A 27,888-nucleotide genomic window follows, 5' to 3' on the forward strand; every position below is an offset into this window, starting at 1 on the left:
TACATATCATTCTTAGTATATCTACTGCTGTACATATCATTCTTAGTATATCTACTGCTGTACATATCATTCTTAGTATATCTACTGCTGTACATATCATTCTTAGTCTATCTACTGCTGTACATATCATTCTTAGTATATCTTGTGTAAATTCATCCTGTGTATATACATATAGATTGCATTTGGATTACTGTTACAGTGCTACAGTATTTGAGTTGTTAATCGGATTTGTTCCGACATTTTTATATATACAGCACCAGTCAAAAGTTTGGACACACCTACTCATTCAAGGGTTTCTCTATATTTTTACTATTTTCTACATTGTATGAAATAACACTATGAAATAACACATGGAATCATGTAGTAAACAAAAACAAATCTAAATATATTTGATATTCTTCAAAGTAGCCACCCTTTGCCTTGATGACAGCTTTGCACACTCTTGGCATTCTCTCAACCAGCTTCATGATGAATGCTTTTCCAACAGTCTTGAAGGAGTTCCCACATATGCTGAGCACTTGCTGGCTGCTTTTTCTTCACTCTGCGGTCCAACTCATCCTAAACCATCTCAATTGGGTTGAGGTCGGGTGATTGTGGAGGCCTGGTCATCTGATGCAGCACTCCATCACTCTCCTCCTTGGTTAAATAGTCCTAACATAGCCTGGAGGTGTGTTTTGGATCAAAGCAACCCCACACCATCACATCTCCTCCATGCTTCACGTTGGGAACCACACATGCGGAGATCATCCGTTCACCTACTCTGCGTCTCACAAAGACATGGCGGTTGGAACCAAAAATCTCAAATTTGGACTCATCAGACCGAAGGATAGATTTCCACCGGTCTAATCAATCAATCCAAACAATCAATCAATCAAATGTATTTATCAGCTGATGTCACAAAGTGCTGTACAGAAACCCAGCCTAAAACCCCAAACAGCAAGCGATGCAGGTATAGAAGCACGGTGGCTAGGAAAAACTCCAGAGAAAGGCCAGAACCTAGGAAGAAACCAAGAGAGGAACCAGGCTATGAGTGGTGGCCAGTCCTCTTCTGGCTGTGCCGGGTGGAGATTATAACAGAACATGTCCAAGATGTTCAAATGTTCATAGATGACCAGCAGGGTCAAATAATAATAATCACAGTAGTTGTAGAGGGTGCAACAGGTCAGCACCTCAGGAGTAAATGTCAGTTGGCTTTTCATAGCCGATCATTCAGAGTTTCTCTACCGCTCCTGTTGTCTCTAGAGATTTGAAAACAGCAGGTCTCTGACAGGTAGCACGTCCGGTGAACAGGTCAGGGTTCCATAGCCGCAGGCAGAACAGGTGAAACTGGAGCAGCAGCACGGCCAGGTGGACCGGGTACAGCAAGGAGCACTAGGACCATCAGGCCAGGTAGTCCTGAGGCATGGTCCTAGGGCTCAGGTCCCCCGAGAGAGAGAAAAAAAGAGGGCATACTTAAATTCACACAGGACACCAGATAAGACAGGAGAAATACTCCAGATATAACATACTGACCCGAGCCCCCCGACACACAAACTGCTGCAGCATAAATACTGGAGGCTGAGACAGGAGGGATCGGGAGACAATGTGGCCCTGTCCGACTATACCCCCAGACAGAACCAAACAGGCAGGATATGTTCATTGCTCATGTTTCTTGGCCCAAGCCAAGAAACATGAGTAGTGGTTTCTTTTCAGCAATTTGGCCATGAAGGCCTGATTCACGCAGTCTCCTCTGATCAGTTGATGTTGAGATGTGTCTATTACTTGAAATCTGTGAAGCATTTATTTGGGCTGCAATCTGATTCCTGTGGCGGTCCTCATGAGAGTCAGTTTCATCATAGCGCTTGATGGTTTGTGCGACTGGAGTTGAAGAAACTTTAAAAGTTCTCAATGTTCAGGATTGACTGACCTTAATGTTTTAAAGTAATGATGGACTGTCATTTCTCTTTGCTTATTTCAGCTGTTTTTGTTTTCGTATTAAGAAGGAAAACAATTCCACAAATTAACTTAACAAGGCAAACCTGTTAATTGAAATGCATTCCAGGTGACTACTTCATGAAACTGGTTGAGGGAATGTCAAGAGTGTGCAAAGCTGTCATCAAGGAAGGAATCTAAAATATACCCTTTTTTGGTTACTACATGATTCCATACGTGTTATTTCATAGTTTTGATGTCTTCACTATTATTCTACAATGCGATGAGCAGCTGTGCCCCAACTTTTAACTGGTACTGTATATTTACCTGTTTGACAGTTTACCGCGTTGTTAGGAGCTAATGTGTGTATATATATATTTTTCACCTTTATTTAACCAGGTAGGCTAGTTGAGAACAAGTTCTCATTTACAACTGCGACCTGGCAAAGATAAAGCAAAGCAGTGCGACACAAACAACAACACAGAGTTACACATGGGATAAACAAACATACAGTCAATAACACAATAGAAAATTATATATATATGTGTGTGTGTGTGTGTGTGTGTATGTGTGCGTGTATATATGTGTGCGTGTATATATGTGTGCGTGTATATATGTGTGTGTATATATATGTGTGTGTGTGTATATGTATGTATGTATGTATATGTATGTATATGTATATATATGTGTATATATATATGTATATGTGTATATATATATATGTGTGTGCGAATGAGGTAGGATAAGGGGGTGAGGCAATAAATAGGTCATAGTGGCGAAATTATTACAGTATGGCAAATTAAACACGGGGTGATAGATGTGTAGAAGATGAGTGTGCAAGTAGCGATACTGGGGTGCAAAGGAGCAAAATAAATAACAATATGGTGATGAGGTTGTTGGATGGGCTAATTACAGATTGGCTATGTACAGGTGCAGTGATTTGTGAGCTGTTCTGACAGCTGATGCTTAAAACTAGTGAGAGAGATATGCGTCTCCAGACTTTTGCAGTTCGTTCCAGTCATTGGCAGCAGAGAACTGGAAGGAAATGCGGCCGAAGGATGGCTTTGGGGGTAACCAGTGAAATATGCCTGCTGGAGCGCGTGCTGCGGGTGGGTGCTGCTATGGTGACCAGTGAGCTGAGATAAGGCGGGGCTTTACCTAGCAATGACTTATAGATGACCTGGAGCCAGTGGGTTTAGCAACGGATATGAAGCGAGGGCCAGCCAACAAGAGCATACAGATCGCAGTGGTGGGTAGTATATGGGACTTTGGTGACAAAACGGATGGCACTGTGATAGACTGCATCCAATTTGTTGAGTGTTGGAGGCTATTTTGTAAATTACATCGCTGAAGTCAAGGATCGGTAAGATAGTCAGTTTTACGAGGGTATGGTTGGCAGCATGAGTGAAGGATGCTTTGTTGTGAAATAGGAAGCTGATTCTAGATTTAATTTTGGATTGGAGATGCTTAATGTGAGTCTGGGAAGAGAGTTTACCATCTAACCAGACACCTAGGTATTTGTAGTTGTCCACATATTCTAAGTCAGAACCGTCCAGAGTAGTGATGCTGGACGGGTGGGTAGGTGTGGGCAGCGATCGGTTGAAGAGCATGCATTTAGTTTTACTTGCATTTAAGAGCAGTTGGAGGCCACGGAAGGAGAGTTGTATGGCATTGATGCTCGTCTGGAGGTTAGTTAACACAGTGTCCAAGGAGGTGCCAGAAGTATACAGAATGGTGTCGTCTGCGTAGAGGTGAATCAAAGAATCACTAGCAAGAAGAGCGACATCATTGATGTATACAGAGAAAAGAGTCGGCCCGAGGATTGAACCCTGTGGCTTTGAACCCTGTAGCGGAGAAGGTACGGTGGGATTCGAAATGGTCGGTGATCTGTTTGTTGGCTTGGCTTTCGAAGACCTTAGAAAGGCAGGGTAGGATAGATATAGGTCTGTAGCAGTTTGGGTTTAGAGTCTCTCCCCCTTTGAAAAGGGGGATGACCGCGGCAGCCTTCCAATCTTTGGGGATCTCAGACGACACAAGAGATGTTGAAAAAGCTAGTAATAGGGGTTGCAACAATTTTGGCAGATAATTTTAGGAAGAAAGTGTCTAGATCGTCGAGCCCTGCAGATTTGTAGGGGTCCAGATTTTGCCGCTCTTTCAAAACATCAGCTATCTGAATTTGGGTGAAGGAGAAATGGGGAAGCTTGGGTAAGTTGCTGTGGGGGGTGCAGAGCTGTTGACCGGGGTAGGGGTATCCAGGTGGAGAGCATGGCCAGCCGTAGAAAAATGCTTATTGAAATTCTCAATTATCATGGATTTATTGGTGGTGACAGTGTTTCCTAGCCTCAGTGCAGTGGGCAGCTGGAGGAGGTGCTCTTATTCTCCATGGACGTTACAGTGTCCCAGAACTTTTGTGAGTTACAGGATGCAAATTTCTGTTTGAAAAGCTAGCCTTTGCTTTCCTAACTGCCTGTTTATATTGGTTCCTAACTTCCCTGAAAAGTTGCATTTCGCGGGGTCTATTCGATGCTAATGCAGTACGCCACAGGATGTTTTTTGTGCTGGTCAACGGCAGTCCGGTCTAATAACATGAGCATTTTGCTGCACCAGCTATAACATCTGCTAAACTATGTACGTGACCAACAATCAATTGATTTTCTGCCTCTCTTTTACTCCACGTCAGCCACCTCCCCTACCAGCCTTTGGCTGTTTACTGTTTTCCCGTCACCAGTCAGGTAGTGAGGTGAACACCCACCATTATCTCACTTCAGTGTGACAAGGCCTTTCCCCTCCTCACGTCTTTCATTTTGTATTGCTTCATTGACTCTTTCTTCCAGCTTTAACTCTCATCACAGCTTACTTACCTCTGAGAGGAAATCTGACAGTGCTTTAGTAAAGATTACAAAGCATTAACGTCTGGAGCCCTATGCAAGCCCTGCTATCACTGCCTCACACACTCTCAGCCTGGCGGCCCCACACACTCTCAGCCTGGCGGCCCCACACACTCTCAGCCTGGCGGCCTCACACACTCTCAACCTGGCGGCCCCACACACATCTCAGCTTGGCTCTGAGATGGAAGTGTAAATCAGGTTTTAACTGGATAGTTACATGGCTCGGTGGGGGTTCTGCATCCTTTTCATCTCTCAGTTCGGTTTTTGGTCCTGCCGGCACACTGTGTCCTTGCCTGAAGGGAGGAAAGAAGAGTTATGAGACTATACAAGAGCCAGCTGGAGGGGCAGGGACAGTCCTGCTCAGCACTGAGCTCAGAGCCTTCCTCGGACGTAGGCTCGCTCTGGCCTGGAGATGTTGGAGAGGAGGGAAGACGTGGTCTAATCAAATTAACGGGCTCCTCTTTGGGCTCAGTGCCAGGTGTGTGTGTGTGTGTGTGTGTGCGAGAGACAATGCTGAATAGAAACACATGTAGTGCCTAGCTCTTCTTGTATCCTGTTGTGTTCCCTTCTTACCATGCTGTATATTTGTCCTTGTCTTTATTCCTGTATGTCTCTCTGTTTACCTGTTTGTCTCTGTGTCCTGCCTGTCTGCTCATGCCTGTGCCAGCTAGTCTCTCTAGTGTGTTGAGACGCTGTTCTGTTTCATTACATGCCCTCAGATCGGTGGATCTGTGTTTTGTGTGGTTGTGTGGTGCTCAGGGGAACGACAGGTAAAAGCCCCTTAATACTTTACCAGCACAACACAACACACAGGACCCGCTGGTCCTCACTCCCTCTTTCTGTTTCATATCTCTCTTTCCCTGTCTCTCTGTCCCACCGTCCATCTCTCTCTCTCTGCCCCACAGTCCATCTCTCTCTCTCTGCCCCACAGTCCATATCTCTCTGTCTCTGCCCCACCGTCCATATCTCTCTCTCGCTCTCTCTGCCCCACAGTCCATAGCTCTCTCTTTCTCTCTGCCCCACAGTCCATATCTCTCTCTCTCTCTCGCTCTCTCTCTGCCCCACAGTCCATATCTCTCTCTCTCTCTCTCTCTCTGCCCCACCGTCCATCTCTCTCTCTCTCTCTCTGCCCCACAGTCCATATCTCTCTCTCTCTCTCTCTCTCTCTGCCCCACCGTCCATCTCTCTCTCTCTCTCTCTGCCCCACCGTCCATCTCTCTCTCTCTCTCTCTGCCCCACCGTCCATCTTCTCTCTTTCTGCCCCAACGTCCATCTCTCTCTTTCTGCCCCACAGTCCATCTCTCTCTCTCGCTCTCTGCCCCACAGTCCATCTCTCTCTCTCTCGCTCTCTGCCCCACAGTCCATCTCTCTCTCTCTCTCGCTCTCTGCCCCACAGTCCATCTCTCTCTCTCTCTCGCTCTCTGCCCCACAGTCCATCTCTCTCTCTCTCTCGCTCTCTGCCCCACAGTCCATCTCTCTCTCTCTCGCTCTCTGCCCCACAGTCCATCTCTCTCTCTCTCTCTCTCTGCCCCACAGTCCATCTCTCTCTCTCTCTCGCTCTCTGCCCCACAGTCCATCTCTCTCTCTCTCTCTCTGCCCCACAGTCCATCTCTCTCTCTCTCTCTCTCTCTGCCCCACAGTCCATCTCTCTCTCTCTCTGCCCCACAGTCCATCTCTCTCTCTCTCTCTGCCCCACAGTCCATCTCTCTCTCTCTCTCTCTCTCTGCCCCACCGTCCCTCTCTCTCTCTGCCCCAACGTCCATCTCTCTCTCTCTCTCTGCCCCACCGTCCATCTCTCTCTCTCTCTCTCTCTTTCTCTCTCTCTGCCCCACCTTCTATCTTTCTCTCTTTCTGCTCCGCCGTCCTTATCTCTCTCAGCTTCTGCTGTGCCTTGGCTCTGTAATCCCTTTGCCGTTGCATGGTTTTGCCTCCTCACAGAGCAGAGGGATCAGAATGTATCTCATCTTTCTCATCAGCACACTTACAGTGGTGTGACCCAGTTAGAGCTAGTGCTCTGGGAAGGCAGCGCATGCTTGAAGCTGGGCTGTTGAGGAACCCTTCTCTCCCTGTTGCTTTGCATGACCATGTCCCTATCTGGTCTAAGATGTAGCCAGAGAAAGGTTGACCACAAATTTCTTGTTTAAGATCAGCTTTACCTTTAATCTCGGCTCCCAGAATGAAATCTTGCAAGCAGGCTGGCCAGCTACTCATGTCTTGGCTAAACAGTCTAGAGAGACTAGCCTCCCACTCCTCTTTCTATTCTGGTTAGAGCCGGTTTGCGCTGTTCTGTGAATGTAGTACACAGCGTTGTACGAGATCTTTAGTTTCTTGGCAATTTCTCGCATGGAATATCCTTCATTTCTCAGAAGAAAGGTCTTTGTTTCTGTCCATTTTGAGCCTGTAATCGAACCCACAAATGCTGATGCTCCAGATACTCAACTAGTCTAAAGAAGGCCAGTTTTATTGCTTCTTTAATCAGCACAACAGGTTTTATCTGTGCTAACATAATTGCAAAATGGTTTTCTAATGATCAATTAGCCTTTTAAAATGATTCACTTGGATTAGCTAACACAACGTGCCATTTGAACACAGGAGTGATAGTTGCTGATTATGGGCCTCTGTACGCCTATGCACAGTTGAAGTCGGAAGTTTACATACACCTTAGCCAAATACATTTAAACTCAGCTTTTCACAATTCCTGACATTTAATCCTAGTAAAAATTCCCTCTTAGATCAGTTAGGATCACCACTTAATTTTAAGAATGTGAAATGTCAGAATAATAGTAGAGAGAATGATATATTTCAGCTTTTATTTCTTCACATTTTCAGTGGGTCAAAAGTTTACGTACACTCAATTTGTATTTGGTAGCATTGCCTTTAAATTGTTTAATTTGGGTCAAATGTTTCAGGTTGCATTCCACAAGCATCCCACAGTAAGTTGGGTGACTTTTGGCCCATTCCTCCTGACAGAGCTGGTGTAACTGAGTCAGGTTTGTAGGCCTCTTTGATCGCACATGCTTTTTCACTTCTGCCCACAAATGTTCTATAAGATTCAGGTCAGGGCTTTGTGATGACCACTCCAATATTTGACTTTGTTGTCCTCAAGCCATTTTGCATCAACTTTGGAAGTATGCCTGGGGTCATTGTCCATTTGGATGACCCATTTGCGACCAAGCTTTAATTTCCTGACTGATGTCTTGCTTCAATATATCCACATAATTTTCAATACTCATGATGCCATCTTTTGTGAAGTGTACCAGTCCTGCCTGCAGCAAAGCACCCCCACAACATGATGCTGGCACCCCCATGCTTCACGGTTGGGATGGTGTTCCTCCTTTCACTCTAGTTGTAGCATGAGACTGAGTCTACAACCCACACAAGTGGCTCAGGTAGTTCAGCTCATCCAGGATGGCACATCAATGCGAGCTGTGGCTACAAGGTTTGCTGTGTCTGTCAGCGTAGTGTCCAGAGCATGGAGGCGCTACCAGGAGACAGGCCAGTACATCAGGAGACGTGGAGGAGGCCATAGGAGGGCAACAACCCAGCAGCGGACCGCTACCTCCGCCTTTGTGCAAGGAGGAGCAGGGGGAGCACTGCCAGACCCCTGCAAAATGACCTCCAGCAGACAACAAATGTGCATGTGTCTGCTCAAACGGTCAGAAACAGACTCCATGAGGGTGGTATGAGGGCCCGACGTCCACAGGTGGGGGTTGTGCTTACAGCCCAACACCGTGCAGGACGTTTGGCATTTGCGAGAGAACACCAAGATTGGCAAATTCGCCACTGGCGCACTGTGCTCTTCACAGATGAAAGCAGGTTCGCACATGTGACAGACGTGACAGTCTGGAGACGTTCTGCTGCCTGCAACATCCTCCAGCATGACCGGTTTGGCGGTTGGTCAGTCATAGTGTGGGGTAGTATTTCTTTGGGGGGCCGCACAGCCCTCCATGTGCTCGCCAGAGGTAGCCTGACTGCCATTAGGTACCAAGATGAGATCCTCAGACCCCTTGTGAGACCATATGCTGGTGCGGTTGGCCCTGGGTTCCTCCTAATGCAAGACAATGCTAGACCTCATGTGGCTGGAGTGTGTCAGCAGTTCCTGCAAGAGGGAGGCATTGATGCTATGGACTGGCCCGCCCGTTCCCCAGACCTAAATCCAATTGAGCACATCTGGGACATCATGTCTTGCTCCATCCACCAACGCCACATTGCACCACAGACTGTCCAGGAGTTGGCGGATGCTTTAGTCCAGGTCTGGGAGGAGATCCCTCAGGAGACCATCCGCCACCTCATCAGGAGCATGCTCAGGCGTTGTAGAGAGGTCATACAGGCACGTGGAGGCCACACACACTACTGAGCCTCATTTTGACTTGTTTTAAGGACATTACATCAAAGTTGGATCAGCCTGTAGTGTGGTTTTCCACTTTAATTTTAAGTGTGACTCCAAATACAGACCTCCATGGGTTGATAAATTTGATTTCCACGGATCATTTTTGTGTGATTTTTGTTGTCAGCACATTCAACTATGTAAAGAAAAAAGTTTTTAATAAGAATATTTCATTCATTCAGATCTAGGATGTGTTATTTTAGTGTTCCCTTTATTTTTTTGAGCAGTGTATTTTATACTTAAATATTCTTATCCCATTCCTTTACTAGATTGTGTGTATTAGGTTTAGTTGTGGAATTTGTTAGATATTACCTGTTAGATACTGCTGCACTGTCAGATCTAGAAGCACAAGCATTTCGCTACACTCGCAATAACATCTGCTAACCATGTGTATGTAACCAATACAATTAGATTTGATTTGACAGACACAGCGGGACATTATTGACACACACACCGTGGGCTGTATTACCTCCTCAGAAGCTGGTTGAGTTTAGCTGTTCTCACCATTACAGGAGGTCAGCGATCGGACACAGCTCCAGGGCACTGCAACTGTTACTAAGTAACTTATGTCTGGGCCTTGGACAACTGTGTACAACCAGATATCCAACACACACACTGCCTGTCCCAGCCCCTTATCCTGTATAATGTCTGTTGTTCTTTGAGCCTGTTCACATTAAGCTGCTCCTTATTGGGTTGCTGAGGATAAAGCCTGTGAGTTGTGACTGAGCTCCTGCTCTGTCCTCAGAGGGGAGTTAGGCTGACACCCTTGTCCTACCACACATCCTAGCCAATACTAATTAGACTGAAGTGTCCCAATGTACCTACATGACAAAACTATTTGTTTGAGTAATAACTGTATTGCTCTTCTCCTGAGGACTTATCTGCATCAAGGATTTGAAGGATTTCATTCACCTGTGTCTGTTCTCTGATGATAGTCCAGCGTCTGGTTAGCTCAGACTGTTCTCTGATGATCGTCCAGCGTCTGGTTAGCTCAGTCTGTTCTCTGATGATAGTCCAGCGTCTGGTTAGCTCAGACTGTTCTCTGATGATAGTCCAGCGTCTGGTTACTTCAGTCTGTTCTCTGATGATAGTCCAGCGTCTGGTTAGCTCAGTCTGTTCTCTGATGATAGTCCAGCGTCTGGTTAGCTCAGTCTGTTCTCTGATGATAGTCCAGCGTCTGGTTAGCTCAGAGTGATCTCTGATGATCGTCCAGCGTCTGGTTAGCTCAGTCTGTTCTCTGATGATAGTCCAGCGTCTGGTTAGCTCAGTCTGTTCTCTGATGATAGTCCAGCGTCTGGTTAGCTCAGAGTGATCTCTGATGATAGTCCAGCGTCTGGTTAGCTCAGTCTGTTCTCTGATGATAGTCCAGCGTCTGGTTAGCTCAGTCTGTTCTCTGATGATAGTCCAGCGTCTGGTTAGCTCAGACTGTTCTCTGATGATAGTCCAGCGTCTGGTTAGCTCAGTCTGTTCTCTGATGATAGTCCAGCATCTGGTTAGCTCAGTCTGTTCTCTGATGATAGTCCAGCGTCTGGTTAGCTCAGACTGTTCTCTGATGATCGGCCAGCGTCTGGTTAGCTCAGACTGATCACTGATGATCGGCCAGCGTCTGGTTAGCTCAGTCTGTTCTCTGATGATAGTCCAGCGTCTGGTTAGCTCAGACTGGTCACTGATGATCGGCCAGCGTCTGGTTAGCTCAGACTGTTCTCTGATGATCGGCCAGCGTCTGGTTAGCTCAGACTGTTCTCTGATGATCGGCCAGCGTCTGGTTAGCTCAGTCTGTTCTCTGATGATAGTCCAGCGTCTGGTTAGCTCAGACTGTTCTCTGATGATCGGCCAGCGTCTGGTTAGCTCAGTCTGTTCTCTGATGATAGTCCAGCGTCTGGTTAGCTCAGTCTGTTCTCTGATGATAGTCCAGCGTCTGGTTAGCTCAGACTGTTCTCTGATGATCGGCCAGCGTCTGGTTAGCTCAGACTGATCACTGATGATCGGCCAGCGTCTGGTTAGCTCAGTCTGTTCTCTGATGATAGTCCAGCGTCTGGTTAGCTCAGTCTGTTCTCTGATGATAGTCCAGCGTCTGGTTAGCTCAGACTGTTCTCTGATGATCGGCCAGCGTCTGGTTAGCTCAGACTGATCACTGATGATCGTCCAGCGTCTGGTTAGCTCAGACTGTTCTCTGATGATCGTCCAGCGTCTGGTTAGCTCAGACTGTTCTCTGATGATAGTTCAGCGTCTGGTTAGCTCAGACTGATCTCTGATGATAGTCCAGCGTCTGGTTAGCTCAGACTGTTCTCTGATGATAGTTCAGCGTCTGGTTAGCTCAGACTGTTCTCTGATGATAGTCCAGCGTCTGGTTAGCTCAGACTGATGATGATTATTGAAAATGTAGAAACAAGTTGGTTGAAGGCAATTCTCTCTTTCTTTCTCTGTTGTCTTTCTCCCTTTTCCTCTCTCTCACACCCTCTCCCGCTCTCTCACACCCTCTCCCTCTCTCTCTGTCCTTTGTGTGCACTGTTGTTATTCATTGTTTGTTTTTGTCCACCATGGGGGTTTGGAGCCACACAATGGCCTTGTTATCCAACATTCTGTGGCCCACTGAAAGTGCAATACTAGGTTCTTTGCCCAAAGTATGTGCGCACACATACACACAGTATATGTTTTACTAGCCTTGTGGGGACCTATTTTCCCTAAAACCCTAAACCTAACCTAACCTTAACTCTAACTCCTAAACCTGACCTTAACCCTAACTCCTAAACCTGACCTTAACCCTAACTCCTAAACCTGACCTTAACCCTAACTCCTAAACCAGACCTTAACCCTAACTCCTAAACCAGACCTTAACCCTAATTCTTAACCTGACCTTAACCCTAATTCCTAAACCTGACCTTAACCCTAACTCCTAAACCTGACCTTAACCCTAACTCCTAAACCTGACCTTAACCCTAACTCCTAAACCTGACCTTAACCCTAACTCCTAAACCTGACCTTAACCCTAACTCCTAAACCTGACCTTAACCTTAACCCTAACTCCTAAACCTAACCTTAACCCTAACTCCTAAACCTGACCTTAACCCTAACTCCTAAACCTAACCTTAACCCTAACTCCTAAACCTAACCTTAACCCTAACTCCTAAACCTAACCTTAACCCTAACTCCTAAACCTAACCTTAACTCTAACTCCTAAACCTGACCTTAACCCTAACTCCTAAACCTGACCTTAACCTTAACCCTAACTCCTAAACCTAACCTTAACCCTAACTCCTAAACCTGACCTTAACCCTAACTCCTAAACCTGACCTTAACCCTAACTCCTAAACCTGACCTTAACCCTAACTCCTAAACCTGACCTTAACCCTAACTCCTAAACCTGACCTTAACCCTAACTCCTAAACCTGACCTTAACCCTAACTCCTAAACCTGACCTTAACCCTAACTCCTAAACCTGACCTTAACCCTAATTCCTAAACCTGACCTTAACCCTAACTCCTAAACCTGACCTTAACCCTAACTCCTAAACCTGACCTTAAACCTAAACCTAACCTTAACCCTAACTCCTAAACCTGACCTTAACCCTAACTCCTAAACATGACCTTAACCCTAACTCATAAACCTAAACCTAACCTTAACCCTAACTCCTAAACCAGACCTTAACCCTAACTCCTAAACCAGACCTTAACCCTAACTCCTAAACCAGACCTTAACCCTAACTCCTAAACCAGACCTTAACCCTAATTCCTAAACCAGACCTTAACCCTAATTCCTAAACCTGACCTTAACCCTAACTCCTAAACCTGACCTTAACCCTAACTCCTAAACCTGACCTTAACCCTAACTCCTAAACCTGACCTTAACCCTAACTCCTAAACCTGACCTTAACCCTAACTCCTAAACCTGACCTTAACCCTAACTCCTAAACCTGACCTTAACCCTAACTCCTAAACCTGACCTTAACCCTAACTCCTAAACCTGACCTTAACCCTAACTCCTAAACCTGACCTTAACCCGAACTCCTAAACCTGACCCTTGTTTGACTATCCTTGTGGGGATTTCTGTTGCTGGCTGTATGTAAGAATGTGTGTATAGACATGCTGGGAACAGAGAACACTGTTCCACAGTGGTTTAATACAGTCTACAAGACAGTAAGCCAAGGATGGCTCTTGACTGTTTTAACTTTCAAAGCCACTGTCTTTTAATTTCACTATTGCATGTGTCCCTCCCTATTTCTGACTCTCGCTATCCTTCTGCCTCCTTGCTTCCCTGCTTACGAGCTTCCTCTCACCTGAGCCTGTGCCTGAGCCGGGCCCCAGCGCCAAATATTGGAATAATTGAGCGTTTTGTCATGACTGTTTATCAAGCGACTGCATACATTGTCCAGTCAGACATAACGTTACAGTAGGTTAGTAGTAGATACAAAGCATTGGGATTTGACTACTAATCAGCCTGTCTCTCTATCTTTTTTGTTTTTGTCCCTGTCTCTGTCCCCGTGTCTCCATCTCTGCTTCTGTGACTTGGTGTCTTGTCCTTGTCCGTCTCTCTGTCTGCCTCTGTTTCTTGTGTCTGTGTCCCTGTCTCTCTCTGTCTCCCTGTTTGTCTTTGTGGTTGTTCCCCTGCAGGACTCAGGCAGAGATGGCCCATACGTGTCGTGGCACCATCAACCTGGCCACGGCCCACATCGACACGGAGGACGCCTGTAACATCGTCCTGAGCAGCGGTGGGCGCACCTACCACCTGAAGGCCAGCACAGAGGTGGAGCGCCAGAGATGGGTCACAGCGCTGGAGCTGGCCAAGGCTAAAGCCATCCGCATGATGAATGACCAGTCTGGTAAGTTGTGTTGTTTGATAATGTTATGCTTTTAAAGGGAGGCTGAACTTGCTGATTGCGCCTGATTTCAATTCTCCTCATTAGGAAATGTGACTGAGAAGAAGATTTGGGTTTTGGAGGTGTGCTTTGATGTGGGTGTCTCTTGTGTGTGAGTGTTCGAACGTGGGAAGCGTTTTGTACTTTGCCAAAACAATACACAGTTAGTCACTCACCCTACTAGATACACAGTCCTCCAGGCCTGGTGTCTGGAGACGGGTTGGTTGTTTAGCAACAAAACCCAGGAGTACGCAACTATGGGGGAAAACGGGGGGTTGGCTTGGATTTTTGACAACATGTAAATTGTATTTAGTCATAAATACATTTGCACAATGAGCACTTGTTGTCTTTCAAATATATTGTTATAGTTGTTGGTTAGCTAGCTAGTGAATTTTAGCCATATTAGCATTAACATGAAGTCAGTAAAAACATCTCAAAATAAGACATAGTTTTGTCTTGATCTTGATACTATCTGAAACGAGCCACTTACAATTCCCCACACGGCAGCTTGTCTTCATTGTTGCTACTATCTGACTGTTCAGATTCATAACAACTTGCGGTTTCCAGCCACATCGACGTGCGCATATCATATTCGTGAATTTGTCAGCAAACCCGAATACTGCCAACTATCAAACCAAATTGACCTTGATAATCAGTTTGTGTGCAGCTGCGCTCTGAATGGATGATTACTTGGGTGCTGCTAGCTGTGGGCAGTATGGAAATAAACCCAACTCAAGAACTGTTACAATACCCTACATTTCCCCTTTAATTATCTTGCAAATTTCTGTTTTGGACGAGACTGACTTTATGACCAAAATTATCCTATTTACACATCGTAGTACATTTTGACACAAGAATAAATGTTTTAGACTCATAACGATCCTTTCAAAAAGATAAGTTGCTGTTTTGGTTCTGTCACACTTTAAATGTAAGGTGACTTCACACTGTGAGTCCTGTATTGCTAATAGATTATTTAGACAGTCATTGTAAAAGAGAGTTTGATCTCGATATCTTACCAGGCTAAATAAAGGTGGAATAGATAGATTACCCTGCAAGGGAACTGGAGGAGGAGGTTGTCAGTGTTCACAGAGGGAGGATTTGTGTCTTGTTGACAGGTCTGTTAGTTTAGTTGAACAAATACCCCGTAGGTGAAAGGTATTTCACTCACTTTATGGTCCAGCATGTTCAGTATGTCACTTTGTCCAGACAGACTGGCTATATCTGCCATCCAGCCTCTGCTCAGGTCTCCAGTGTCCACTGGTATTTGTGCCGGATGTTTGGGTCTACATTCTAACGAGAAAACCCTGTAGAGTCCCCATTGTGGCCACAGGGGGGCAGTGTGGTCCTCAGTGAGGAGGTTGGAACACAGACTACTTACTGTATGTTGCTACCATTACTGTGAGAACCAGCCGCTCATTCAGACTCTTGATAACAGAACTCTCTCCTTTCCAAAAGGACTCATTCTTGTTGCATGTGATTGGTGTCTGTTGTCAAAAGTCTGTGGGAAAAGCCTGGAAGGGCTTTCATCTTCACATTTAACCCTGCCTGGCAGCAGCCCAACCCCTGCTTGCTCTCGTCTAGTCTACTAACTACAGTACACAGTGTCTCAAGAAAGACGGGCTATATATTCCCCTGTGCTCCATTTTAAAGTCAGCTCTCTAATTTTAGAGTGACTGAGCGAAGCAGAGAGAGAGAGCGAGAAAGAGGATGTGAAGAAAACATGTCACTCACAATTAGACTGGCACACGTGTGTTTGAAACGACACTTTCTGTATTTACAACATTAGGCTCTATCCTGTGTGTTTTGTCTCTGAGTGTGTGTGGCGTGGGTGTTCGGTCGCCTCAGTCTTAGATGTGGTAATTGAGCCGTCTCTGCTGTCTGTCTGAGGCTGTGGGTGGTGAGTGGTGAGTACTGGACACCAGCACCCCCTGTAGAGTCATTAACCAGGCAGGAGAGGAGAGCCAGTGAAACATACACATACAGCGACATAGATAGATTTATAGAGACCCACAAACAGATAGCTATAGGCTGGATTTATGTTGATCCTCTCTACCCTAGAACAGACTGATACAGAGGGAAGCGAGGTGGAAGTGTGGATCAGTTTGTGTTGAGCCTAAAATGTCCTGGAGATGCCTTGTTTAGAAGGGGAGGTGTTAGACTAGTACCCACTGATGTCTTTTACTCAGGAGAATCCCAGGAAACCAGTGCTGAGGAGGGGGCCAGGAGGCCAAAGGGACATTCAAATCAAACCACATTTTACTTGTCACATGGGCCCGATACAACAGGTGTGGACTTTACCGTGAAGTGCTAACGTACAAGCCATTTCCCAACAATGCAGAGCTCAAATAAAAAAAGGAGATGGTAACACAGTAAAATAATGAGTACCTGTACCCTCTGCAGCGCCTTGGGGACAGATGCCAAGCAGTTGCCATACAGTGATGCAGCCAGTCAAGATGCTGTTGGTGTGGTTGGACCATGATATGTCCTTAGTGATGTGGACACAGAGGGACTTGAAGCTCTCGACCCGCTCCACTACAGCCCCGTCAATATGAATGGGGGCGTGCTCGGCTCTCCATTTCCTGTAGTCCACATTCAGCTCCTTTGTCTTGCAGACGTTGAGGGAGAGGTTGTTGTCCTGGCACTACAGTGCTAGGTCTCTGACCTCCTCCTTGTAGGCTGCCTCATTGTAGTCTGTGATCAGGCCTACCGCCGTCATGTCGTCTGCAAAACGACATGATAGTTTTGGAGTCATGCGCAGCCACACAGTCTTGGGTGAACAGGGATTACAGGAGTGGAATAAGCACGCACCCCTGAGGGGCCCCTGTGTTGAGGGTCAGCGTGGCGAATGTGTTGTTGCCTACCCTCACCACCTGGGGGTGGCTCGTTAAGAAGTCCAGGACCCAGTTGCAGAGGGAGTTGTTTAATCCCAGGGTCCTTAGTTTAGTGATGAGTTTGGAGGGCACTATAGGTGTTAAACGCTAAGCTTTGGTCAATGAACTTCTTTCTCATGTAAGTGTTCCTTTTGTCCAGGTGGGAAAGGGCAGTGTGTAGTGCAATGGAGATTGCGTCATTTGTGGATCTGTTGGTGGCGGTTGCCTGTGTTGAGTGTGTGTATATGTGATGATTGTCTCCTCAGGGAGACCATGCAATATCACTTTTGTGTGTGTGTGTTTTTGTGCGCGCACGCCTATAAAGGCCTTACATGCTGATCAAACCGCCCACATTGCATTAGCTAGCAATGCAAAAAATGTTTGACATACAGCACCAGTCAAAAGTTTGGACACACCTACTCATTCAGGGTTTTTCTTTATTTCTACTGTTTTCTACACTGTAGAATAATAGTGAAGACATCAACACTATGAAACAGCACATATGGAATCATCTAGCAACCAAAAAAGTGTTTAACAAATAAAAATATATCTTAAATGTGAGATTCTTCAAAGTAGCCACCCTTTGCCTTGATGACAGCTTTGCACACGCTTGGCATTCTGTCAACCAGCTTCATGAGGTTGTCACTTGGAATGCATTTCAATTAACAGGTGTGCCTTGTTCATTTGTTGAATTTCTTTCCTCCTTAATGCGTTTGAGCCAATCAGTTGTGTTGTGACAAGGTAGGGATGGTATACAGAAGATAGCCCTATTTGGTAAAATACCAAGTCCATATTATGGCGGCAACAGCTCAAATAAGAAAAGAGACATGACAGTGCATCATTACTTTAAGACATGAAGGTCAGTCAATCAGAAACATTTCAAGAACTTTGAAAGTTTCTTTAAGTCCAGTCGCACAAACCATCCAGCACTATGATGAAACTGTCTCTCATGAGGACCACCACAGGAAGACCCAGAGTTACCTCTGCTGCAGAGGATGAGTTCATTAGAGTTACCAGCCTCAGATTGCAACCCAAATAAATGCTTCAGAGTTCAAGTAACAGACACATCTCAACATCAACTGTTCAGAGGAGACTGCGTCAATCAGGCCTTCATGGTCGATTTTCTGCAAAGAAACCACTACTAAAGGACACCAATAATAAGAAGAGACTTGCTGGGTCAAGAAACACGAGCAATGGGCATTAAACCGGTGGAAATTGTTATTTTTCGCGGCCGGTTACAACAGAGCCTGGGCGCGAACCCAGAGTCTCTGATGGCACAGCTGGCGCTGCAGTACAGCGCCCTTAACCACTGCGCTGTGTTATTTATTATTAAAGTCACTCCCTGTACTTGCTTCCCGACTCCCAGCATACACGTTACAAGGACAATGACCCAATACACCTCCAGGCTGTGTAAGGGCTATTTGACCAATAAGGAGAGTGCTGCATCAGATGACCTGGCCTCAACAATTACCCGAACTCAACCCAATTGAGATGGTTTGGGATGAGTTGGAGTTGAAGACAAAGCAGCAAACAAGTGCTCAGCATATGTGGGAACTCCTTCAAGATTGTTGGAAAAGCATTCCAGGTGAAGCTGGTTGAGAGAATGCCAAGAGTGAGCAAAGCTGTCATCAAGGCAAGAACAACCCTTGAATGAGTAGGTGTGTCCAAACTGCTTACTGGTAGTGTACATGTTATTCAATCATTTCATCCAAGCTGCTTGTGCATGTCAACAGGTGTGTGCATAGCTAGGTGCTAAAATAGAACTAACTAGGTTGACCCTTTTTATCTGTGGATTGATTGTTGGATTAGAAATGACTCAAAAAGGATCCAGGACAATGTAGCTAGCAACAGCAGGCTGTCCATGAATGTTTCATCTGTTGTTTTTTTTACAAGTTCCCAAATTCATATTGTTGGTTCAGAGTTGGTTTTGGTTTTTTAACGTTCGTGTTATGACCGTGTCTGTTGGGGACAGAACAAATCAGACGCACGCGCTGAGCCGGTTAGGCCAATATGTTAGAAAGTGTAAATGAGAGCAGATCAGTTAACATATATTTGATTAATCTCTGTGGTTGTGTGTATTGCGCTACATTTTTTATCTCAGTGCTTTGTCATCGTGTTTCAGAAGTGAACACGTTTGTCTTCTCAGGGAGACCATGCAGTATCATTTCTGTGTGGATCCTGTTCTCTCCAGCTCCCTCACGCCTTACTGCATCTAGGAGGATGAGTTAACACAGACTTAACAGGGAGAGAGTGACACACACAACCATGTTTACAGTCAGTTGAGTTGCTCTTAGGAGCTGGAAGAGTAAATAGACTAACTCAGTGTGGGGGAATGAATAACTGTGTGGGCCTGAGATAGATGTTCATCAAACTCAAGACGTGGCTGGTGAAAGTGTTATTAGGTGCTTTTAGAACAGGGCAGGTCTTGGTACAGTACCGTCTCCCAGTGTTGCTGTCTGTCACATCCTCTCCACCTCCTATTGATCTCCTGAGGAGGAAGACACACACACACACACACACACACACACACACACACACTCACATATTATCATTAAACACCTTTCATCATCAGTCCAGCTTGTGTTCCTTGTTCTCACTACCACTAGCTGTCTTCTCACTCTTATTTGTATCCTTCCCTCTCAACCGAGACCCAATAGACCCTTTAATATCCCTTACATAATCCCTACCTCCAGCACTCTGTCTTCCCCAGACTCTCTGTACTAGATCCATAAACCATTCATCTGTGATGGTGGACAGACTCACACCAAAGCAGGCATGACCACCACAGCTGCACAGTCAGTTCCTCTTTAATCTGTAGTTAGTGACAGAGCTGCTGCCGATCTTTCTTCATTAATGGAGTCAGGATTGCCATGGTTGAACAGAACGAATCCTCTGGAGGCACAACTCGCTGTTAGGTAGCGCTTGACTTGTACTTAAATAGATGCTGTTTATATTTAGGTGCTGGAACTCCACCATCATTTTGAGCTAATATTCTAGAAGTACCACAACTCGAGAAGTGAAACATGTGAGGTACGGGTACTCTGATTCCAGCCCCCGCCGGAGGCCTTTTGCCTTCTGGTAGGCCGTCATTGTAAATAGTATTTGTTCTTAACTGACTTGCCTAGTTAAACAAAGGTTAAATAAAAAGTCCAGCACTGCTGTTCGGGCTAATAAATGGCTAGTCATGTGCAGACTCTGTGCTACGTAAGCAGCCAGTAGGGGACAGTGATTCCCCTCCTATTCCCAACTCAATGCATTTACCACTTGGTTTGATAACCAATATGAATTCAATGAGAAATATTTCAAGAAAATGTGTGGTAGAACACAAATAATAAACAAGAGTAAGGTAAACATTGTGCAGCAGTTGGCAATGAATCATCCGTGTTAAATGGCAATTCAGAACAGAGCCTCTATGTGAACATCAAGCAGCTTGTGGGCAGCGGCCTTCCTTCCTGGTCTCTCCATGAAGCTCCATGCAGCCCCTTCAGTCCTCTCCTCTCCTCTCTGCTAGATTAGACTAATGGAGGAGCTGCAGGAGGAGCCAATCGATTGGGCTGCTTCAGGTGCAGAAGAACGGGACCAGCCAGGTGGGGGGAGCAGCACAGAGGAGGCTCCCTGTCCATGGGTGCGTCCCAAATGGCATCCTATTCCCTTTATAATGAGCTTCATTTCACTAGTGCCCATATTGGGCTCTGGTCAAAAGTAGTACACTATGGAAAATAGGGTGCTGTTTGGGACGAAGCCTCTCCCTCTGTGTGCTCTCCAACTCCATGTGGGACCAGAGCTCTGTGCCTCTCTAAGTAAGTGATTCACAGTGAAAGCCATGGCCATGCATTGATCTGACTGGCTAAACGCTCGATACGCAATGTCGATGAGTCTGTTACCGGACACAAATCTTCAGTATGTGAGTATGCTGTGATGGTGGTGCTGCTGCTGTGTGTGAGACGAGAGCATATGCTTTTGCATATGTAATCTGTGGATCCTGGCTGGTGGGGTCAGTACAGTAGTGAGTGATTCATTTCTGTGAGAAGAGTTTATCAAGAAAAACTTCCAAAATGACTCATTTGAGGCAGAAAGGAGTTTCGGCACTCAGCATATAAAGGCAGAGATTGATTGATTTATTTTAGCTCACTTTAATCCATTGTACAGGATGAGAGCAGGTGACTGGAGTTTCGACATCAAGCGGAAGAAGACGTCAGCTTGACTTTGAAACGTCAGTCACCTTCTCACCTGTACAATGGATTAAAGTGAGCTAAAATAAATCAATCTCTGCCTTTTTTGTTGAGTGTTCCAACTGCTTTCTGCCTCAAATTACTTCTTTTGATTTTTTCATTGTTGTTGACCACCCCTCCTTCCCTTTGTTTGCTGAAGCGTGAACTGATTCATCTGTGTATTGTAGGTTAGGACCAGTACACCCAGGGGACCAGAGAATATGTTCCTGCCCTATGTTGAGCTCAGCGTTATGGGACAACTCGCTTCTTCCCTTCCCATGTCTATCCCTGTCCACACCTGTGTTTATGTACACCCCTTGTCTGTTAGAATGGTACCGTGGGATGGGAAGCATCCATCCACGTGACATTCCTCTTCTCACACATCCCCACAGTCCCACCCTCTATCCTCCCTCACTCTCTCACATAATAATACAAGTAGGCTACATCCTTCCCTCTTTCTCTATTTTCCTGCTTTCATCTCCTCTCTCCCACCCTGTCCACTGAGGAGGCTGGGTGGGTAGTGGACAGTAGTGAATGGTAATTCTCTGTCCGTGGTCCTGAAACCGAGAGCATATCTAAGGGGACAGTGTGGGGATTGATTAGGAAAGCATGATGGAACATGCCTCAATGCATCCCTCTGTTTTACCTCTCTCCCCATCTCTCCCCCTCTCTCTTCCTCCCTCTCCCCCTCTCTCTTTCTCCCCCCCCCCTCTCTCTCTCTCTCTCTCCCTCCCTCTCCCCCCTCTCTCTCTCTCTCTCTCTCTCTCTCTCTCTCTCCCACTCCCTCTCTTTCCCTCTCTCTTCCTCCCTCTCCCCCTCTCTCCTACTCCCTCTCCCCCCCTCTCCCTACTCCCTCTCCCCCCTCCCTCTCCCTCTCTACTCCCTCTCCCTACTCTCCCTCCTCTTTACACTCCCTCCCGTCTCCTTTCCCTGGCCATCTCCCTGCTTTCTTTCCCCTCACTCACTCACTCCCTCTCTGTTTCTCTTGCTTGCTCAATCTATCTTTTGCTCTTTCTCTCCCACTCTTGTTCTGTCTCAGTATGCAATTTACTGTGCTTCTCACTCTGAGGGACTCGGTTCTGAATGGAATGACTTTTTTCTGCTTTTTCCAACTCATGCTCCGTACCTCTTCCCATTCCTAAAGAGTTCCTCTATCCCACTGGGACTGGGCCTGACAGGGGAAAAGGCAAGAGCAGGATTTCAGGCACATTCAGACCTGTGAGTAAGTACAGCTTTTTCTCCATTCAACTGACGTTCTGAGATAAACGGTTGAGGATATAGTTGGGGTAGGTTGGTTGTTTGAGTGTCCGTGTGTGTGCTTATGCATGTGTGTGTGGTGGATAGGTTATTGGGCTATTCACTGTCCCCTATATACTTGGTTTGTGGTGGAGTTGTTGAGGGGGAGTCAATCATATTGTCTTTGTCCTGGTTACCATGGTGGAACACAGTGCTGCTGCTATTCCCACTGTCTCTCTCAACACTCTGCTATATTCAGATACTGAACTGATGGACCGGACTCCTGCTTTCTGGATGTTTTTGTGCAGATGTGTGTGCGCGTGCGTGTGTTAGTAAGTGTAGATGAGAGCAAATCAGTTAACATACATTTGATCAATCTCTGTATTTGTGTGTATTGCGCTCAATTTTGTATCTTTATATCACAATGTTTCAGATACGAACACGTATTACAACCTGCTCAGAATGACACTGGGTAGCTGACAGATGGTCTTTATGGTTTTTTCCTCGCTAATCAGTCCGTTTTAAAATGTGTGTATCACTGTGTCTGGGTTGTGTTTTCTGTTCGGTCTCAGATCTGCAGGCTTGGGCAGAGACACACACCGGTTGTTTGGGAGTGTGATCCTGTCCCTCTAATGAAGCTGAACGAAGCCGGTGCTGTGTGGAGAGGAGAATGATGGAGGGTGGGTTGGGAGTAGAGGAGAGAGAGAAGCTCTATGATCAGTAACACATTAGCAGTCCAGTTACCCTGCTACTATTTTAAAACTAGGCCACCATTAGTGGGACTCTCTCTCTCTCCATTCTTATCCTTTCCCACTATCTGTTGTTATTCCGTCTCTGTGTCTCTATGCTGTGACAGCAGCTCAAGTCCCTCCATCCCTTTCTAGTCCTTGGTGATGTGTATGGCTCCATGCTCACCCCCTCTCTTTTCCCTGTCTTTCCCTGTTGGCCTGCTGCTGTGCTCTGGGCAGGGTGTCAGCCTGAGTTTGAAGCTGTGCTGTCACATACTAAGTCTGACCTTTCTAAACTAGCACATTCCGCAGATGAACAGTGCAGAACTCCAGGACCCGCTGCACTGATATGCCAACACATCGTTCTCGCTCTCTCTCTCTCACTCATCCCTCAACTCTTTCCAGTCTGTCATCCCACTTCCATCTGTGTCTCACCCTGTTTTCCTTCCCACTGCATCTTTCAAAACAAGTCATTGGCTTCCCTCCCTCGCAATATCTCTTCCTCCCCTCTTCTCTTTCTGTTTTTTTTCTCTCCCTCCTCTCCTCTCCCCTTCAGAGGTGACACAAGGTAGACAGTGTCCCAGATATTTAGCACCTGTGGTTTGAATGGTCTTTAAACATTCCCCATTGGGGGAAACCGCTGCATGGACGAGACAATGATGCCATTCCAGTCCCTCCCTTATCACGCAGGCACAGGGCTGGAGGCAATACTCATAAAGAGCCAGTGTATGGCCCTCTCTGTTCCTGTTACATTTTACACTGATGTGTGTTAGCGAGAGGGTGGTGTTATCTAGTAGTGCTGGAAATAGCCAGGAACCCCCCAATAGGATATGATCACGGTACTTCGGTGACGATATGTTATGTATTGCTGCGATTTTGTGATGGGATGTTCCAAACATTTATTATATATACAAAAGTATGTGGACACCCCTTCAAATTAGTGATTTGGTTATTTCAGCCACACCCGCTGCTGACAGGAGTAGAATATTGAGCACACAGCCATGCAATCTCCACAGACAAACATTGGCAGTAGAATAGCCTTGCTCAGTGACTTTCAACGTGGCTCCGTCATAGGATGCCACCTTTCCAACTAGTCAGTTTGTTAAATTTCTGCCCTACTTTAGCTTTTGTTGTGAAGTAGAAATGTCTAGGAGCAACAACCGCTCAGCTGCCTCTGAAAGCAACGTCAGCACAAGAACCGTTCGCCGGGAGCTCCATGAAAAGGATTTCCATGGCCGAGCAGCGTCTGCTGGAGCAGTCCGATGAATCTGGGTTTAACGGATGCCAGTAGAACGCTACCTGCCCAAATACATAGTGCCAACTGTAAAGTTTGGTGGAGGAGGAATAATGTTCTGGGGCTGTTTTTCATGGTTTGGCTAGGCCCCTTAATCCAGTGAATGGAAATCTTAACGCTACAGCATACAATGACAATCTAGACGATTCTGTCTATCTGTTTGGGAAGATGCTTTCCTGTTTCAGCATGACAATGCCCCGTGCACAAAACGAGGTCCATACAGAAATGTTTTGTCGAAGGTCCCCCGAGTGTGGCAGCATTCTAAGGCATTACCCACTCTAAAACGTTCCTGGAGTAACCTTTAGGGGTTCTTCAAATTTAATCTGTTGGGGAACCTCGGGTAAGTTCGTTGAAGAACCCCTTTTAATGGATCCTCGAAGAACCTTTTGGCCTTCATTTTTTAACCCCCCTATTTTTATTAGTAATAATAATAATATGCATAACAATTACTATTAACACAATATTTTAGTTGTCAAAATTTTATTATGAATTTAATGGCAAAGCAGAATAAAATAATTCAAATATGAGGTAAATTCCCAGCAGAGCCCCAATAGGTATATCCTCTGGCGTGTTGATGTTAATGTGTTGATGTTCTCCGTATCCATAGCCAGAATGATTTTGCAGTGCATGGTGATTGAACAGGTTTCCTGTTATATTCAGGGAGCGTGAAGTCTGGGAATCTGAGGTGTAGGGAGGGTGAAGTCTGGGAATCCAACATTTAAAAAACTTCTACAGATGTTTAACAAGGCATGCACACATTCATACCTTGGTTTTTATGGTGAATGAAAAAAAAATGTTTTGATAATGGTTTCATACACATACCGTGTCCATAATGTAGAGGCCTATGGGATTTTCATTAGAGGTAAGGGAGGTGGGGCCTCCCGGGTGGTCTAAGGCACTGCATCACAGTGCTAGCAGAGACTCTGGGTTCGAGCCCAGGCTCTGTCGCAGCCGGCCGCGACCGGGAGGTCCATGGGGCGACGCACAATTGGCACAGCGTCATCTGCTTTAGGGGCGGGTTTGTCCGGGAGGGCTTTACTTGGCTCATCGTGCTTTAGCGACTCTGTGTGGCAGGCCGGTTTGGTGAGTCATGTTTCGGAGGATGCATACTCGAGCACGTTTGGGAGCTGCAGCAATGAGACAAGATCATAATCACGAAATGGTTTGTCGAGATCGGTGTGAAAGGAACTTGACTGGCCTATACAGAGCCCTGACCTCAACTCCATCCAACACCTTTGGGATAAATTGGACTGCGAGCCAGGCCTAATCGCGCAACCTCACTAATGCTTTTGTGGCCGAATGGAAGTCCCTGCAGCAATGTTCCAACTAGAGGTCGACCGATTAATCGGAATGGCCGATTTAATTAGAGCCGATTTCAAGTTTTCATAACAATCGGAAATCGAGATTTTTGGACACCGATTTGGACGATTTTTGTATATATATATGTTTTTACGCCTTTATTTAATCTTTATTTAATTAGGCAAGTCAGTTAAGAACACATTCTTATTTTCAATGATGGCCTAGAAGCAGTGGGTTAACTGCCTCTTTCAGGGGCAGAACGACAGATTTTCACCTTGTCAGCTCGGGGGATCCAATCTTGCAACCTTACAGTTAACTAGTCTAACGCTATAACCACCTGCCTCTTGTTGCACTCCCCAAGGAGACTGCCTGTTACGCGAATGTATTAAGCCAAGGTAAGTTGCTAGCTAGCATTAAACTTATCTTTACAAAAAATAATCAATCAATCATAATCACTAGTTAACTACACATGGTTGATGATATTACTAGTTTATCTAGCGTGTCCTGCGTTGCATATAATCTGACTGAGTATACAAGTATCTGACTGAGCAGTGGTAAGCAGCAGCAGGCTTGTAAGCATTCATTCAAACAGCACTTTCGTGAGTTTTGCCAGCAGCTCTTCGTTGTGCATCAAGCATTGCGCTGTTTATGACTTCAAGCCTATCAACTCCCGAGATGAGGCTGGTGTAACTGAAGTGAAATGGCTAGCTAGTTAGCTGGGTGTGCGCTAATAGCGTTTCAAACGTCACTCGCTCTGAGACTTGGAGTGGTTGTTCCCCTTGCTCTGCATGGGTAACGCTGCTTCGAGGGTGGCTAATGTCGTTGTGTTCCTGGTTCGAGTCCAGGGAGGAGTGAGGAGAGGGACGGAAGCTATACTGTTACACTGGCAATACTAAAGTGCCTATAAGAACATCCAATAGTCAAAGGTTAATGAAATACAAATGGTATAGAGAGAAATAGTCCTATAATTTCTATAATAACTACAACCTGAAACTTCTTACCTGGGAATATTGAAGACTCATGTTAAAAGGAACCACCAGCTTTCATATGTTCTCATGTTCTGAGCAAGGAACTTAAACGTTAGCTTTCTTACATGGCACATATTGCACTTTTACTTTCTAAGCAAATCTTGTCTGCTAAATTAACTTGTATAGCCCACAGCCATATGGCATAGCCAGATCAGGGCCTAATATAAGGACAACTCAGAGTATGCTATTCTGTTCCTCTGAAATACATGACATTTTCTTCATATCATGTTTCTTTAGAACTGTCTAAAATAAATAATGGATTTATTGTGAAGGTGTAGGCTATATTACATTTATGTATTATACTTTTAAAATGTAGTTGTTCCGAAGGTCTCCATGGAAACCAGGAGATGCTAAATGTGTTTGTTAATTTATGGTAAGTTACTGAGAGACCGGCAGTTTTTTGCTTGACAATCACCGGGTGACAAAATGTCATGACCGCCTCAGTCCAAGGTGTGTCCAATGAGGATCTCTGTATGCTGTGCTGCTTCAAAGACCAATCCATTGGGATGCAGAATGTCACACACACTCGGTGCATAAATGGAAGAAGTGCCCCCCCTTAAAACAGGGAGACATCTAAACTCCTAAAACGTTGGGCTATGACAGGTATAGCTGGGGGGTTTTGTATTCTGGTTTTCTCTGGTTTCCTTCATAATTGGATTGTTGTCCCGTGGCTTATCTAGATCAGTTTTCATCTGTATGGCTTGGGGCTCTGACTGACACATCATCATGTCTCAGGACTCTGATGTTGAGGTCGGTCTTGAATCTCATCTACAGTAAGATCAGACAGCTGCCTCTGCTTCTAGTTAGTGACTTGCTTTACTCAGTCATTCTCTGTTTGGCTGGCTGAGGATCACTATTCGAGCTGGGCATTGTGCCAGGCCTGGCAGGCTGAGGCTGGGGGCCATGGAGGGGTTTCATCCTGATGGGAATAGCAGGGGAGGAACACTGAAGCTGCTTCAAATGCCACCCTGTTCCCTATATAGTGCACTACTTTTGACCATGGGCCAAAGATTATGGTCAAATGTAGTGCACTATGTAGGGAATAGGGTGCCATTGGGACACAGAATAAAGCAGCTTCATGAGGTCTGCTGGGAAACCTGTGCCTTCCTTCCAACTCACCACAAGAGGGCAAACCTGGCACCAGGCTCAACGTAGACAAGGACCTGTCCTCCTTCCTGTCA

At 45.8% G+C, this 27,888-nt stretch overlaps 1 protein-coding gene across 3 annotated transcripts in view; it reads left to right on the forward strand.

The window, feature by feature from the left end:
- Nucleotides 1-27,888, forward strand: part of LOC135514039 (oxysterol-binding protein 2-like) — a 74,732-nt gene that overhangs the window by 3,594 nt on the left and 43,250 nt on the right. The window contains exons 1-2 of one of the 3 annotated variants that reach the window (XM_064937187.1): nucleotides 20,610-20,711; nucleotides 22,267-22,344. In XM_064937187.1, coding sequence (XP_064793259.1) covers nucleotides 20,624-20,711; nucleotides 22,267-22,344 — 166 coding nt within the window. In that variant the 5' untranslated portion in view covers nucleotides 20,610-20,623. Of the gene's footprint in view, nucleotides 1-13,796; nucleotides 14,006-20,609; nucleotides 20,712-22,266; nucleotides 22,345-27,888 lie in introns of those variants that run through there. The other 2 variants (XM_064937185.1, XM_064937188.1) reach the window with 2 other exon arrangements.

The sequence above is a fragment of the Oncorhynchus masou genome, chromosome 25 (genome assembly GCF_036934945.1).
Source record: "Oncorhynchus masou masou isolate Uvic2021 chromosome 25, UVic_Omas_1.1, whole genome shotgun sequence".
NCBI classification, from domain to species: Eukaryota; Metazoa; Chordata; class Actinopteri; order Salmoniformes; family Salmonidae; genus Oncorhynchus; species Oncorhynchus masou.